At 38.3% G+C, this 16726-nt stretch overlaps 1 protein-coding gene across 1 annotated transcript; it reads left to right on the forward strand.

The window, feature by feature from the left end:
* The first annotated feature begins 7894 nt into the window (after positions 1-7894).
* Positions 7895-14181, forward strand: LOC117474483 (LITAF domain-containing protein-like). Its single transcript, XM_034120282.1, has 5 exons — positions 7895-8001; positions 12223-12348; positions 12469-12522; positions 12652-12796; positions 13372-14181. The coding sequence occupies exons 2-5, from the start codon at positions 12231-12233 to the stop codon at positions 13475-13477; spliced, it is 423 nt and encodes a 140-aa protein (XP_033976173.1). The 5' UTR covers positions 7895-8001; positions 12223-12230; the 3' UTR covers positions 13478-14181.
* The last annotated feature ends 2545 nt before the right edge of the window (positions 14182-16726 follow it).

The following is a 16726-nucleotide window of genomic DNA, read 5'->3' on the forward strand; positions in this document are numbered from 1 at the left end:
TGGATTTTTTAGTGAGACCTGTGAAGACACCATTACAGTAGTCCAGTCTACTGAAGATAAAAGCATGGACAAGTTTTTCCAAACCCTGTTGTGACATTAGTGTTTTAATCCTAGATATGTTCTTAAGTGATAATATGCAGACTTAATAATTGTTGTAATGTGACTGTTAAAATGCAGGTCTGAGTCCATCACTACACCTAGATTTCTTGCTTTATTTGATGTTTTGAAGTCTGCCGACTGAAGCTCTGCGATGACTTTTAATCTTTCCTCCTTTGCTCCAAAAACCATTACCTCAGTTTTGTATTTGTTCAATTGGAGAAAGTTCCTACTCATCCTTTCATTGATTTGCTCAATGCACTTGCTCAGTGTTGTAATTGGAGAATAGTCTCCTGGTGAAATTGTTATATACATTTGCGTGTCATCTGCATAGATATGATAACTTAGGTCATTGTTTTTCGTTATTTGAGCCAGTGGTAGCATATAGATATTAAAATGCAGAGGTCCTAAGATGGAGCCTTGAGGAATCCCACATGTCCTATTTGTCAACGCTGATGTGTAGTTGCCTATAGAAACAAAGTTTTTTCTGTCCTTTAAGTAGGATTCAAACCAATGTAAAATGATATATACTATAAAAAAACTAAAAAGTTGACTTAAATACATGTATTATGTCAACAGATTTCACAAAACAGTATTAGGTCAGTTGAAAGCAATAATATTAAGTTTAAATACAAAATATTAGGTTCAACTTAATATTATTGCCTTCAACTAACCTAATACTGTTATGTGAAATCTGTTGAAAAAATACATTTATTTAAAGTCAACATTTCAGTTTTTTCTTGATTCAATATGATTCAATGTTTTTAAAATGGTTTGAATAGAGTGCCATTCTCTTCCACATAGGTGCTGATTAGTAAGCTTGAAATTGTTTATTTTGTTATTATGTTTACAGAGGAGGGAGCTGACTCACAGCTTGGAGTCGATCAAAACATGTTCAAGGGCAGTGCTTTTTTGATTAAAACAGGGGAGTCTGAGACAGTTTAATAGCGAGCAAGTAGCAGGTTCAGATTTTCCATCCTCCATGCTGACTTCTTTCTTATATCCCGATGCTATAACTCACGCTTCATCAGGTGATTTAGTCACCCTTTTGTCTGTAAACTGTAGATGTTTAAACATCCTTTTTTTCGAGCACTTTAAGGACTCCTCATCCAACAAGTAATTGGCCATGTTATGTGCTCCAACAAATAAACTCAAGGATAGCTATGAAATGGACTTTGCAGTTATTTTCTGTTGTTGTGTCCAGGGTTAAGAATGACGTTTTAATCTCAATTCAGAAGCCTCTGAAATAAATGGCAATTTGAACATTTAAAAATAGTTGGCAAACTCCATCTAGTCATGAGGATTGTGCATGTGATGCGATTGAAAGCTCCTGAACAGCTACTAAATGGACCTCCTGGAGACAATCTTATGTACTTCAGGGATGGTGTTATGGATGCAGATTTTTAGGGAAATTTCATATCCATAAAAATAAATCCACACATTGTAACATATTACTTAAACAATATAGTAGCACTATTAAAAACATTAGCAATAAGAAGGCAATTCGAACTAATTTTGTATTTAAAAAACATTTAACCTGAAGTATCAAACTGTATTTTTCTTTCCTTTTTTCTTTATTTACTTTATGTAATGTTGTGTTGCTTTGTAGGTCTGCCCCTGGACTTTGTATGATATTGAATAGGTGAAAAAAATGGACCTCCTGGTGACACCATCTTTCCCACAAATACATTAAAGAAATCATTGGCAGGATGTAGGGCAGTTACTGCAAATCAAGTGCTTTCAGTTCTGCAGTATGTAAAAGCTACAGAGAGAAAGAACAGGAGCCATGAAGTCCACAGAGATTTTTTAGCACACAGCATGATGTGCACATATGGCTTCAGACAAAGAACAGATCTCATGTAGGAAAGGATTAATGTGGGCCTTTCTGTAATGTGTCGCAGTATTAATAACTTGTTATTGGCTAGTTGCTATTGGTAAACTTGAACCCACCAATGCTAGTACTGTTTCTATCTCATACCGTCAATCATGTATGTCAAGCAGCAACCTAACAATGTGCAAAGCTGAAATGGTTCACACTGTAGCCTGAACATTAATTGTATTCCAAGCTGACAAGCAGGCAGGATAAAAGCCAAAGAACTGTACTATTTCTCTTTATTCAGTTGTTTTGTGGGCTTGACCTTTATGTTCTGTCTTTCACGAACGCACCACAGGAGGAGAAGGCATGGCTACGCGCTGAAAGCACTTCCTCTCTTCTCACAGCGCTGCCGTAAATGAGGCTGCTTGATGACATGTGGTGACAGATGGAGTGAAAGAGAAGGAACAATGTGTGAGGGATGAGGATAAGGAGGCTGAACATTGGAATTTCAACATAAACCTGGTAGGACTATAATAATCTATTTGAGACATGCTGGGTGAACACAGAGTGCTGGCTGGTAAGACACAATCACACAAGACAAGATGAACAGATGCAGGCAGGTGCAAGCTTGCAGTAGATTCAACGACTCAAAGGCTTTATTGTCATTTGCACAGTAGCTACAGTGTAGTTATGGCAATGGAAATCTCCAAGGCTCCTCCAACAATGCAACATAAATATATATAGATATAAAACAATAAAACACATTTAAAAAACAATAAAATTGTGCAAAAAGAAACAGAGTAGGATAAATTAGTGCAAGACCAATGTGCAGGCAATGCAGATGAAGCAAACTACATAGTCAAAGAAAATAAGAATATAATAAGCTAGATGTTGCAGGGAATGTGAATAAGTAAATGCAGGCGCCTATATACATGTAAATAAAAAGAATACAAAATGAAAACTGTACAGTGAGATGAAATCTGTTTATTGTAGCAATAAATACATTTTAAGATGCAAACAGATGATTGCTGTTGGCTATGAAGGCACTTTACAGAGCTCAGGCAATTAGCCTTAGCCTGTGGGATGAAACTGTCCCTGAGTCTGGTGGTTTTTGTCCTGAAAAGTGTCTGTAACCAGCTGATATTCACTTTCTTTTGCCACATTTACTACCCTCTTTGGTTGTGTCAGGCTATCTGGGATGGATTCCTGATTCGTGTCTCTTGGTGTCTTCCTTTCTTTTCTGATCAAATCTCGATTTTGTAACACACATCGAACACACTCAGCTCCTTGTTCGCCACTTGCTTTTTTTTATCCGTCTCCTGTGGTATATATTCCTCTCTCATTTATAGTAAGAGTGTAAAATGAGAATAAAGAACGGCTTATAGAGAAGACTGGTGGATGATGGAGTCAAACAATTACAGGTCAGTCATTTCCTTTCTGACCGGTAATGGTGATGCCCTTCTTCAGCTGTATCAATTTGAAATTGCTCATCTGCACTGAGATTCATAATTTCACAGGGTCAGTGAGTTCAGAGATATCGATTGGTTCAAAGACGCTTCAATCGTTTTATCTAAATACTCGGAAACAGGCCTCACTGCAATAACATTTTTGTGTGTTTTAAAAAAATATGGATTTAGCTTTTTTCTCAAAACTCTAAACACAAAACCATAACGCATACAAGTATAGTACATTTGAATGTGCTATGCGATTAATAGATGTTTAATTTGAATGTACCATATCAAACTATGTCAATTGTTTAGATACATTTTTTTATTTAGAACTGAAAAATGAATGTAAAAGAGAAATTGTGCTTGCAAGAAAAGCAGATTTTGGCAGACCCGACAAAGAAATGTGAAAAACTGTCAGCCATGTCACTCCAGCAATGAAACCGGTGCTATCATCAGTGGATCCACTCTCGGTGGCGAGGTCAACGTGGAAATATCTCTTTGCTGAGCTCTTCGCCTAAAGTGTGTAAACTGTCCTGCGAGCTAGAACTGCTTGCTGACTGTCTGAAAGCTTGCAAACACTGAGGAACTTTCAATAACTGTCAGCTATAGAGCTCGCATTATCCCAATCCAATATCTCCTTTTTGAATGACATTATATAAAACGGTGGGAATAAAATGCCAGGGGGAGTAAACAGAACAGAGCAGAGAAAGTAGAAAAGCCTTCAAAGCTGTACAGTCATCTTCAGAGAGAATGAAGGATTGAAGAGCTAAGGTGAAAGAAAGTGACATCCAATAGCATATCAGTTTTAACCACCGCAGTCATTATGGCATTTGCACTCTTAATAATTAGAGCAGTGGAGGAGCAAGAGAGTGGACCTGACACCTCGGAAGAAGTCAATCCTGATTTTGTGTGTGTGTGTGTGTGTGTGTGTGTGTGTGTGTGTGTGTGTGTGTGTGTGTGTGTGTGTGTGTGTGTGTGTGTGTGTGTGTGTGTGTGTGTGTGTGTGTGTGATCAGGCAGAATCATGCTGCAGACCCCCTGGCAAGGTTATGAGATTTTTTGTTTTGGACAGCGAGGTTGGTCCTTGATCGAAATGAGGGGCAGGAGTGTCGAAATATGAAAGGCCGCGCTGTCGGAGGTCAGTAGTTAGTGCAGCTCCACAGCACCAGCCTCCATCTTTCTCTCTCGTCTTAACACTCTCTGCTGCCCCCCCGTCTCATCTCCTCACCCCTCTCCACTGCACTCATCATCAAGCTGTTTTTCCTTTCCTCCTCTTCCCTTATATTGCCAAATCAACGTGTCCTGCCCTCAATTCCATCATGTAAAAATATCTAGATGTAAAAAGAAACATGCTGATTTCTTTCACTGGGAGGCCATTGCTGACACTTGTTCCCTCTCTTTCACACAGTCACACACATCCTATGTTTCACACATGTTTCACATTATAATGAGCTTCAACACTATGTGGTCTCAGGCCTCAGTGTTCCTCTGACGTACAGGGCAGTAACGTTTTTTCTGCCTGGAATTTAATTGCTATAATATTGCACTGCAGCTTTAATCTAACCCTATAGCTGGAATATATGAAACACAGGATTTGTCTGTAGGACTGAGACGCACTGCCTCATGGGAATGCATGGAGCACTGCTGTCTCTGGATCAGCTGGTTAGCTTTTTCTAGTTAGCCTTATAGTGTAGATATATGGATTATAGATATATGTTAATGCAGGGTCAACTACTTGTTTTTCTTCTCTTGTAGTTAAAGGTTTGAAAGAAATAGGATTATTTCAGAAACATTGTTGTTATTTTGACAATGTGAATTTAATAAAAGGTAGACCTCAAAGGTGGAAGAAGTAAATGATCTTTTACTTAATACAAGTTGTTATACCACAGTGTCAAAGTTAAGTAAACCTTTATTCAACATTTTACATTAGTAAGAGTACACAAGTATTAGCTTCTAAAAAGCGTAATTCATTAGTCAAATTATATTTGTATTTAAAATAACAAGACTCTTCAGAGTCAAAAAGGTACTTTTAAAACAAACAAAATAACATGAATAACAACAGTTGCTTCTTTCCACCCGTCTCCACCCAAAGGCACAACATAAACTGTTATTTAAGAGAGTCTAAACTGGATATTTTAATTTAAATACTGACTTTGAAGGTTTTTTTTTAGTTACTTTGAGGTTATTTTACTTGTTTGTATCAAAATAGCTTCATCCACTGTCATTCTGACGTCATGGCCTTGAATATAAGCTGAGAGTCATTCAGCTTCAGCTCATCTTTTGCACACCATCATTGTGTGGTCTGAAGAATGTTTGCATCAATTTCATTGTCTATAACTTCAGTGTTTCATTTTTTTCTTACTTTCTTTTCCTATAATTGATTTTTGTTTTTATCACACCCAGGACACAATGTGTTGCTGAAAAGCTCTCGATTCACAAGTTCCCCCTTCACACTCTCTCCACACCGACATGAACTGCAAATGACTTCCTGACGTAAATACTAATAACAGATGTCCTCAATCGTGCTACTTCAGACACTCACTGATTACATGACTAAGAGCTAGAAGCTTAATTAATGTGCCAAAACAGGCTGTTCTCATACACTGTTTGTAGCTATACCTCAGAAAGGTAATGCACTGTAACTCATATATATTCCACTAAGACAAAGCAATAGAGAGAGATTAAAGGTACCTTCAGACAGTATCAGGAAAAGAATGTGTTTTTTTCCCCGACATTAAAGCATGGAAAGTAGCATGTTAAGTTCCCTTTGAAATGTGGTTTTGTTTCAGTATCGACAACTCGATATAACAAGATGTTAATTGTTTTGTGATTATGTGCTGAACACTCAATGACATGACTTAATTGAAGAAGAAAATAAACCCAGTTCCCTATGTAATCAGAAGTTGTTAACTTGATTTCTTGTATGTATAAATCTCCCCCTTTTTCAACCAAGATAACGTTAGCAATATGCACTATTGCATTACTGTTTTTTGCTATTACATTTTTTTAATTCTCAAAACTATAGAAAGAACCAGGAGAACCACACTACATAGAAAAAGATAACAGCAGTGATAGCTTTGTTATCTTTCTGTTCTCATTACTTCAAGAGATGACAATAACACATGTTCATATTTGTTATGTTCAGTGTGGGTAATCATTGTAATGCCTAATGTCCGTTGTCCTCTCTCTGTAAACCCCCCATTCATGTTTTATCCTGTCATCGACGGCTAAAGGTGGGATTCACCCTGGCAAAGGTGTCGGTCTATCACATGACCGGCATGTCTTTGTTTGATGGAAGGAGATAAATGCAAAAGCCACAACATCCTTTAGCTAAGGATCATCTTAATAAAACAAATATAAACTCTTTACTCATGCTGGGTAGAGTCAATAGTGGCTGCAGAAAAGGTCTCTTAAAGATGGATGTGGGATCTCACAGAGCCGGGCTTAATTGTTTCGTCATGAGGAGGTGACAGAGTATTCATTCAAAAGGTGTTTCTCTTGGTAATCTTGCTTGACTTTTTGTTTCCATGATGAGGGGAAATAATCCAAAAAAAACGACTTAATTGCGAACAAAACACAAGTCTCTAAGGAAAGAGATTTAAAGCAAATATTGATGTGATGACACACACACACACACACACACACACACACACACACACACACACACACACACACACACACACACATTATACATAATAAGGATTTCAACTTTTTGACACTGACTTGATCTGACAAAAAACATGAGCTACAGTTCTCTTCAGAAGAGTCTGATAAAGACCTCTTATCCAACACACGGTCACACTTCCTGTTTATAACACTGTCCCACAGCGTCCTCTGCTGGTGCTGTTTGCCCGCACGTCCATTCAGACTCTCCTGCTGCTTCAATACTCTTTAAAGTTCAAAATGTGTGTTCATTCGCAGCATTCCTATTGTATGAGTAAGGTACTTTGATTTTAAACACAAGTACCCAGCAGTTTAAGGAGATTGTTTAATCCTTTAAAAAAGTAAATATATATTTGTGACCCATTTTTAGAACAACACATATTTTAAGAATCAGAATCTATTCAGGGTTTGTATGTAGCCTTTTGTGTGATTTTTTTTAATTGATCCCTGAATAATAAAAAACATTTCTGACTGTAAAAAAGGAATACAACTTTAATATAAAAGGTAGTTATAATTATTGATAGCTAAGTTGATTTTTTCTTTCTTTTCCTTAAGATGTTATATTTTACCCTTTTAAACAATGTGATTTCTGTTTTGATATTATCATAAAAGTACTACTTATTCTTTATCAAATCTGTGAGTTTCTACTGTGTAAATAAAGGTTTCAATCAATACAAAACGTTTTAAAGAGTCGACTAATCTTCCACTATAACACAAAATACACAACAAAATAAAACTATATAATACTGTGTCTCTAAATATTTGCGTTGGAGTTGTTAGGACACTACAGAAAGGTCAATATAAGGGAATAACATTTCTAATGATTCAGTCCACACCTACAATTACTGCACCTTTTCACAGTACTACCCCACCTTCTCTCACATTACAGCAACATCTGTTTGGTTGTGTGTCTCAGTTGCTCTGTCGTAGAGGAAGAAGCAGTGCTAGGCTCAAACATCCTCCAAACGTCTTTATCAAGGTAAGCAGCATCACATATGTCCTTTTTAAACCTACATGCACAGGCTCGGAGTGAGGGGAAATATACGCTAGCAGTACCTGAACGTTTTTTAGTTTTCCAGATTAGTTTTGACTTTAACAAATCTGTACTTCAAAATCAAAGGAGAGCCACTTGAAAAGGAACTTTATTTGTGTTGAATCCAAGCTAAATATTTAAAAACATTATATAATGAATGTCTTACCCTTTCTGGCGAGGTGAAACCTACAGTAAATGCCACTTAGTGTTGGAATGCGTTGCTTTGTTTTAATGTGTGTATAAGTTATCGCTCAATCAATTAATTAAAGTTTATATATATGGAAAATGTGTGAATTTGGGCTATATATTTTATAGCCCAAATTCACACATTTTCCATTTGTCTCTGGGACTTTACAGTTTTACAGAATATGAATATGTTCAAAAGTGGCTATTGCTCATTAAGAGGCGGACAGGGTGGGTCAACCTGGGCGGACAGGTTAAACAAGATCTGCCAATCCCTTTTATTTTTCAGTAATTCACTGACCAGACTGCATTCTCTGGTTTGTCAAGAGCTTCCGTCAAGCAGCTTTAAAAAAAATCATGGAAAAAAAACAAAGCACATTTACATATAGTATGCAGCATTTAAAGAAAATGCAAAGAATTCACTAGCACATTCTGTGCAGTGGCGAGCCGTGAGCTTTATACCTAGGCCCTCTGACCCCCACCCCTTCCCTCGAAAAAAAGAAAAAAAAAAGAGTTATTACGTCACAGCGTATACTTCAGCGGAATATCAAAACAACGGCCCAGGGTGCAAAACGCATCAATGACAGCGACCCTCTACCACACAAAACAACACCTGTGAACCCAATTTGTGTTCTTTGACATTGAAAATGATATTGCATTGTGTTTGTTATTTTCGTTGCAGTTGTATGTCTTAAGTGTAATTTGGCATGCTTTTATTTTGAAGGCGAGTTCACGCTGTTGACAGGAAGTTGTTGTTGCTATGGAAACAAGAAAAGTTTCACAGCGGGCGGAACTTGTCATCTAGTCCGCGATAATAAAACCCACCCATTTAGAGGGAAGATATGATTGGTCAATTGTACTGTCATTTGACATTACTCTCTCGTTCAGTTACTATAGCGGGCCCTCTGTGAATCGCAGAGAGGGCCAGACGAGCTTCTTTCATGTAACCCACATTCAAACAGAGACTGAACAGGCAGATTCGAAGGATTTATTTATTTGGAAATGTTATTTTATTAAATCAAGTTTTTTTTCGGTAAAACTAATGAAAAATATAACAAAAATAATATTAAAAAAATATATATTTAAAAAAAAATTTTTTTTTAATGTTTTTAAATATTATTTTTTGGAATATCTTAGGCCCTCACAGAGGGCCTAGAGGGCCCTGACGGCTCGCCACTGATTCTGTGAAGATATACACATGCTATACATATGCAGGAACCACAAGTAAAGCATGAATCGGCATGAGCCCAATCCAACAGATTTATACTGAAAGTGATGTTGACCACTTGTTAATGAATGTTTTTTTGCATTGGCCAAACCAGCCTTTTGTATTACTGCTGTGCTACTGTGATAAAGTTTTAGTGTCCCGCAGAAACTTAATTGATGTTACCCACAGCCAAGGGTGTAACTTTGGTTTGAGAAGTGGGGGGGACACAAAACAGGGGGTCCTCCGCAATGAAATATTTTCTCAATTTAATTCCATTTCCTGCCTTTCTACAAATATATTAGGGACTATAGTGTTAACAAATCCAAGAAAAATGTGTAGTGTATATAATGAGTGTGCACACTTATCTAGTATCCTATCCATGTGAACCTGTTTTATTTGTGATTACCTTACATCCTCTAGGGGGGTCCGGGGGCATGCACCCCGGGAAGATTTGTTTCTTTAAATTGAAGTTGAATGCATCAATCTGGTGCACTTTGAGGGCAACATTAAGAGATTTATGGATACAGTTCTCAACATTCATATGAAACAGAACTGTATATATTTCAATAATCAAAAAGCCATTAGAATATGCTCACAACCAATAACAAATCATTGATAAACTCCTCTCTATATCTTTATCTTACCTAGTCTGCATTTTTTCTTTTTATTTATGCATATTTGACTAATCACTCCCCTTTCAAACTGTGTTTTTTATTTTTGTACTGACCTATAGTACACATTGGAAGGATTTCTTAACTTATTTTATATACAACTATATATTACATAGATGGAAATATTTGTTTACATAGATGACCAAACCGTTTGAGACCCACTGAGATAACTAGACTAAAGTTTACAACCTAATCACTCAGAGAGTCCTTTACCTCACTGAGCGGACGTTATCTCTCTCAGTCCGACAGGAGAGGACTCTCCCTCTCCTTATTGTTGAAACAGCTTCTATTCTCCGTTAGCTCCGAGCTAGCACCAGATGCTAACAACAACCTCCGTAACTCTCTATGTCTCTCTCTCTCTCTCTCTCTCTCTCTCTCTCTCTCTCTCTCTCTCTCTCTCTCTCTCTCTCTCTCTCTCTCTCTCTCTCTCTCTCTCTCTCTCTCTCTCTCTCTCTCTCTCTCTGTCTCTCTCTCTCTGTCTATCTCTCTGTCCCTCTCTGTCTCTCTCTCTCTCTATTTCTCTCTCTCTCTCTCAGTCTCTCAAAGTCCGACAGGAAAGAGCTCTCCCTCTCCTTATTGTTGAAACAGCTACTAATCTCCATTAGCTCCGAGCTAGCACCAAATGCTAACAACAACCTCCGTAACTCTCTATGTCTCTCTCTCTCTGTCTCTCTCTCTTTCTATCTCTCTCTCACAAGATGCGCTCGTGCCACACACACACACAGACGCTCCTCCGTGACGATGACCGCTTGCTTAAAATAAATAAATAAATAAAAATAAATTAATTAAAAAGTGGGGGGGACACAAATGGGATTTTGAAAAGTGGGGGGGACATGTCCCCCCTGTCCCCAGTGGAAATTACGCCCATGCCCACAGCTGTGATTTGACTCAGTAGGGAAAGCAGAGGTTTTACCGATATCATTAACCATCGTAGCTGCAGGCCACCGAGCTGTCATTAAAACAAATTGCTTTCACCTGTGCTTTCTATGCCAGCGTTGTGTTCGAAACCACATAGTAATGTAGGGCAAACTACATAATCTGTATGTACTGCATACTGTCTCGTTATGTGAACGATGTAATATGATATTACTAATGAATCTTTCATGCATAAAAGCATATCAAAAATGATGAACAGCTATTGGTCTGGCTCAAAATTTGACACGACTGATGCATTGTGGGACAGTTTGGTATGTGCTGTAAAATCAAACTGCATAACAATTGCATTAACACATTGTTCCTCCAGTCAGAAGAAACATTTGTTGGCATGCTAGCACTAGAGGAAAAGCTTATGGAAAACGTATCCATATTTGCTTGTGCTTTTTTAACGCACGCACGCACGCACGCACGCACGCACGCACGCACGCACGCACGCACACACACACACACAGACACACACACACACACACACACACACACACTTGCCTGTTGATTAATGTCAATGTGTTTAAATCTGCATAAGTATTCCTGCCAAACCTGATGCATCACACTAATTGGTGGTGAGTGTATTGTTGCATGGGACTTTCGATCATCTGAGAGCAGTGAACGATCTAGTTTCCCTTGGACAATCTATTATATAGTGAGAACGCAATGCCACCAAACCAGTTTGCTTGCTACGTCGTGGAGAGACAAATGCCCATTCACTGCTTTGAAATGCTTTCCCACTTAATAGCAAGTGTTTCCAAAAGCAGATGGTTGACATAACAGATTCCAATCAGGAGCCAAGTATGCAGCACACTTCAACAACCAAACCTGCTTAACACCTTCCATTTGCCTCAATCATGAGTCACAACTGAACCTTCCAGGTCACAAACCCAAACAAGTATCATGTAACCCTAACCCTAGCCCTTCACCTACAAACTGTCACTCAAAGAGACTAAGCAGGAAGAGACTCAACATGATCAGAAAAACAAAAAGAATCACAAACTAAGCTTTATAAATGGGAAACTACTACAAAAAAAGATATATAAAGAGACACAACATAAACACAGGGGGGTGCAAAACAACTCAATAATTATAAAAAATCACCATGAAGAGACACAAAAAACACTACAACAAATGATTACAAAGATAACTTCAATATCCTTTTCATCTCATTTTCTCTTTCAGCCGATATCATGGAAAAGGGTCAGCCACCTTATCCGACAATGCCAGCCCCCCCGTACCCTGGTCCCCAAGGTCCCCCTGGTCCCCATGTGAACATGGGTTACCAAAATGAGCCTATGCACCAACCCAGTAAGAGAGAGGCGATCTTCATTTGTGTCATATTACCATTGTTCTTCTCCTTTTAGTCCATGTGGAGCCTTTTGGTAGCTTGTATTGCTCTCTATTTAAACGTCTCCTTCCCATATCCAGTTCAACAGCCTGTTTACCAGTACAGCCAACAACAACCTCAGATGGTTCATCCTGGTGAGTGTTTCTCCTTCCTTTTTCTCACAAAGAATAATAATAGCAAAAAAAGAGAGAGCTTTGACGTTTAGTGACAGGTTGGTGAGGACTGTGGGTGTCAGTGAGTGTGACAAGGTGTCTCCCTTACAGTGAACCAGGTGGTGGTGCAGCAGCTGCCGACTGAAGTTCCTGGACAGATGGTGTGCCCGCACTGCCGATCCACCGTAGTCACTAAAGTGAACTACGTAAACGGCTTGCTCACCTGGCTGATCTGTGGCATACTGGGAGTCTTCCTGTGAGTAGAGAAACCAACAACCACACACATACTGTATAAAGGCCATACAGGAAGTTTACGTGATAAACCATCTTTCTTCATTAACCATTTTATTATATTGAGTTAATAAAACTCTTCAGTTGCCCCTCTTCTTTATTGTTTGAGGAAAACCTACATGATGCTTTGCTACTTTGTTTTATTTGCGGCAGATATTCTTTTAGATTAGATTCTTTGTTCTTGACCTTACTTAACACATACATTGATATCTTATTCTGGTACTGAATGTTATATTATAGCATACAGTATAATGCTATACTGCAGTTGATACTACTTGATTGTCTGTTGACATGCATTCCAAATTATTATTTGTGTTAATGAGTGAAGTGATAAAGCAATATGAATACATTATGGTAATATGAATGCCTTGATAAAACACTAATGATGTATTCTTCATAAATAGTGTTAACAGCCAATTTTAATTTAACTATGCTAGGTTGAGCTAAATCACATTTTGAAGGCAGCATGGGAGTTTTTTAACCTAAAATAAATAATTAAGTATTATTTTGATAATTTATAATTCTGATACTCCACATCAGGTGCTGGCCTTGCTGTCTAATCCCCTTCTGCGTGGATTCAGTCAAGGATGTGGAGCACTCCTGCCCCTCCTGTAACAACGTCCTGCACATCCATAAACGCAGGTGAAACAGCAGTACTGTGTCAACTGCGCTGAAGCGACAACAAGAGGCAAACCGTGACTAAATATACACCAGGTCGGGAGCCCAACCACACTGTATGCAAACACATCGGACGTCATCATAACAATAAGACCTCTTGAGTAAAATGTGGGTTGTGCAAGCATTACTCTGTACTGGACATACATTGTAGAGAGCAGATTATAAGAGCTGTGATATCTTCTTTTCTTTCATCAATTGATTTAAAATGTGCAATCATGTAATGTGAAATCTAATGAAAAACCTAATGATTGTGATATTATTTGTATTTGATCTGAATGATGTTCTCTCGATAAAATATACCTGTGTTAAATTGTATCAATGAAGGATGGTAACACGCCATTTTCCTTTAATTTAATATTTCCTGTCTTGTAAAGGCTGTGAGTAAAGTCAATTTAGCACCTACATTTATAATATTAATTTAATTTTGATTAAAGGTTTTTGTGGAAACATATTAGTACAGAAAACTATTTCCTGCAACATTTGAGTCTTTTAAAAACATGATGACAAATGAATATATGTTAATGAAACAATATGAAAGAATTGGGAAAGGCTATTACTTACCTCCTATACCATTAATATCTTAAGTTATTTTTTTAACTCAGTCTTTTATTGCAATACTAACAAATTAATTTCTTAAAATGAATAAAATAAATCAAATGATTACCTCTGAAATATAGCTTTTGTTGTTTTTGTATTAGCAAGCCAGGTTTAAACTACTTCAGTAGATCCCTGTCAATGTAGATGCTATTATGCAAATATACACTATAAAGTAGCAGCCCATAATGTTTAAAGCAACTTTTGATACTTTTTGTAGGATTGTGAAAATTGGGACTTAATCTTGCAGTGCCATCTAGAAGGGGTACGGAGTACAATTACTTGTTGTGTTACATGTTCACATTGAGCTGTCCTCAGGTTGTCATAATGTTGAGTCAAAAGGTGAGTTAGTTTTAGAGATACATTCTTATCTGCATACTAGGGATGCTCTGATCGATCGGCCTAACACACCTAACACACTTAGCTATTGTATCTACCTCTGGAACTAGCTAAACTAGTTATACATATATTTATTCTTCACTGTCGGGTCACTCATTACTGGATCAGTGAGCTGCATGAGATACTGACGTGCTGTCAGGAGAGAGAGAGAGGGGGAGAGAGAGAGGGGGAGAGAGGAAAAGAGAGCGCTTCCGCTCATTTCTCCCGTGTTATTATCCAAAGTTAATGTAAACTTGAATAAATTATTCAAGTTCACATTAACATTTTAACATGTTGAACATTTTTTATTCAACATTACATTAACATTTATTTTATTTTATTATTTATTATTACATTCAAATTAAGTACATTATTCAATAATGTACTTCATTTTAATGTAATAATTATGTTGGTTGTTGTTTGTGGAAGTGAATGAGCCCCATCAACTGAGTTTTAAACATCACTTTAAATCAGTGCTTCTCAAAGTGTGGTCCGCGGACCACTGGTGGTCCGTGAGCGCCCCCTAGTGGTCCGTGAGTATATTGGTAAAATTTCACATTTGAAATAAATAAATAAATTAAAGTTTTCCACACTCTCGTGGGAATATCTCCGCAATGGAGCGAGCTTAAGTTTCACTTTCGATTGCATGATATAGCCCAGCGCAACACCTTCATCACATGTTGCCACTTGTTTGTACCATTTTCAGGCGATTTGTAATCTGTTCTAGAAAAACGATGTGTCTTTGGATATTTGTGGAGTTAGGTGGTTAAGTGGTCCTTGGTATGAAAAAGTTTGAGAAACACTGCTTCAAATGGAAGATCCCCATAGGCCCCGCCCACTCGATCAGATCGGTATCGGCCGATACTGATTCAGGCGATCGGCCCCAAAATTGGCGATCGGAGCATCCCTACTGCATACAATATGTTTTAAAATTGAATTACAGTGAAATAATGATGGCATGTGGAAGAGGGGCAGACTCTTTTTTCACAGTTATTCCTGGAAGGAAAGGGATGCAGGGATAAAGTGTTTACAGAGTAAGCGTTTCTCCCAGCAGCCACTACTGTTATAATAATGATGACTGCACACCAGTTAATGTGCATGCTGGGTCACAGGCTGGGTTAACTGGAATACTTGATTGGAGCAAAGCTATTATTAACCTCCATTACAAACTGTCTGCTGAGAATAATGTTATTCTGAATAATGTCTGCCTTCATTTAAATGTCATGATGCAACTATTGGGAAGGTCAGGGAAAAGAGAGGCCTTTAAATGTTGGTGCTGTCATTTAGTAGTAAATGTGTATGTTGATTTATATGATCAGAAGTGGCTAAAATGTATCAAAGTAAAATGGTTGTCTCCTCTATGCTGTTTGTCTGACTAAAGACTAAGCTGATGTGGTGAATGTTCTGTTAGATGAGATCTCAGACTGGAGCTTACTGCCATTCTCAAAGCAGACAGCAGATAGAGCCAACTGACTGTGAGCTGAAGCTTTTCATTTGACGCTCCCCCACTTATGGCGCGTTTCCACTACAGCGCGGAGCACGGTTTAAGAGGGCTGTGACGTCAGCGGCCCGTCTTTGGTTGCGTTTCCACTTGGCCTAGTACCGGCCGGCGGGTCCTAATTCACAGTTTTTCTGGCCTCATAAAATCGCGGGTCTAGGGCCAGAGACAACGAGGCTGAGTCGGGCTGAGTATGCTAAACTAGAGAGAGCATCGCTGGCAAGGGGGCTACAACTACAACAAGATGGACATATTTGACCGTGATTTAATTGTAATACACGTTTCAAAATGATGCCGAAGTAACAACATACTGATACCGGTTAGTAAAAACCATGAATTAATGCTTTGTCAAGTCTGCAGACAGACGGCAGGCGAAAAACCTTTTAAAATGCGTGTTTTCTAAATGGAGATTGGCTAAGCTAACGCAGTATATGCTCCGACCGTCCACACTCACAACAACGGCCTATACAGACATAAATAAAGCAGCGACTGTATTCACCATGACACAGGCAGTCTGTGGTTTGTACTTGTTTAACTTTTGTCTAGTTTCTGAACATATATGAGGAGCTGTGAGCTCTGAGTGCTAACAGCTAACGGCTGTGTTGTTTTTCTGGGGTTCTCATCAAAGATGACGTCACGGCTCCGCCTACACTGCGTTACTATAGATACTACCCCAGTTCCTAAACTGTAATGGAAATGCGCCATAAAGTGAGCCAGTCCTAACGAGGCCCAGCCATACCGAGCGGG

This window comes from Trematomus bernacchii, unplaced genomic scaffold (assembly GCF_902827165.1).
Source record: "Trematomus bernacchii unplaced genomic scaffold, fTreBer1.1, whole genome shotgun sequence".
NCBI classification, from domain to species: domain Eukaryota; kingdom Metazoa; phylum Chordata; class Actinopteri; order Perciformes; family Nototheniidae; genus Trematomus; species Trematomus bernacchii.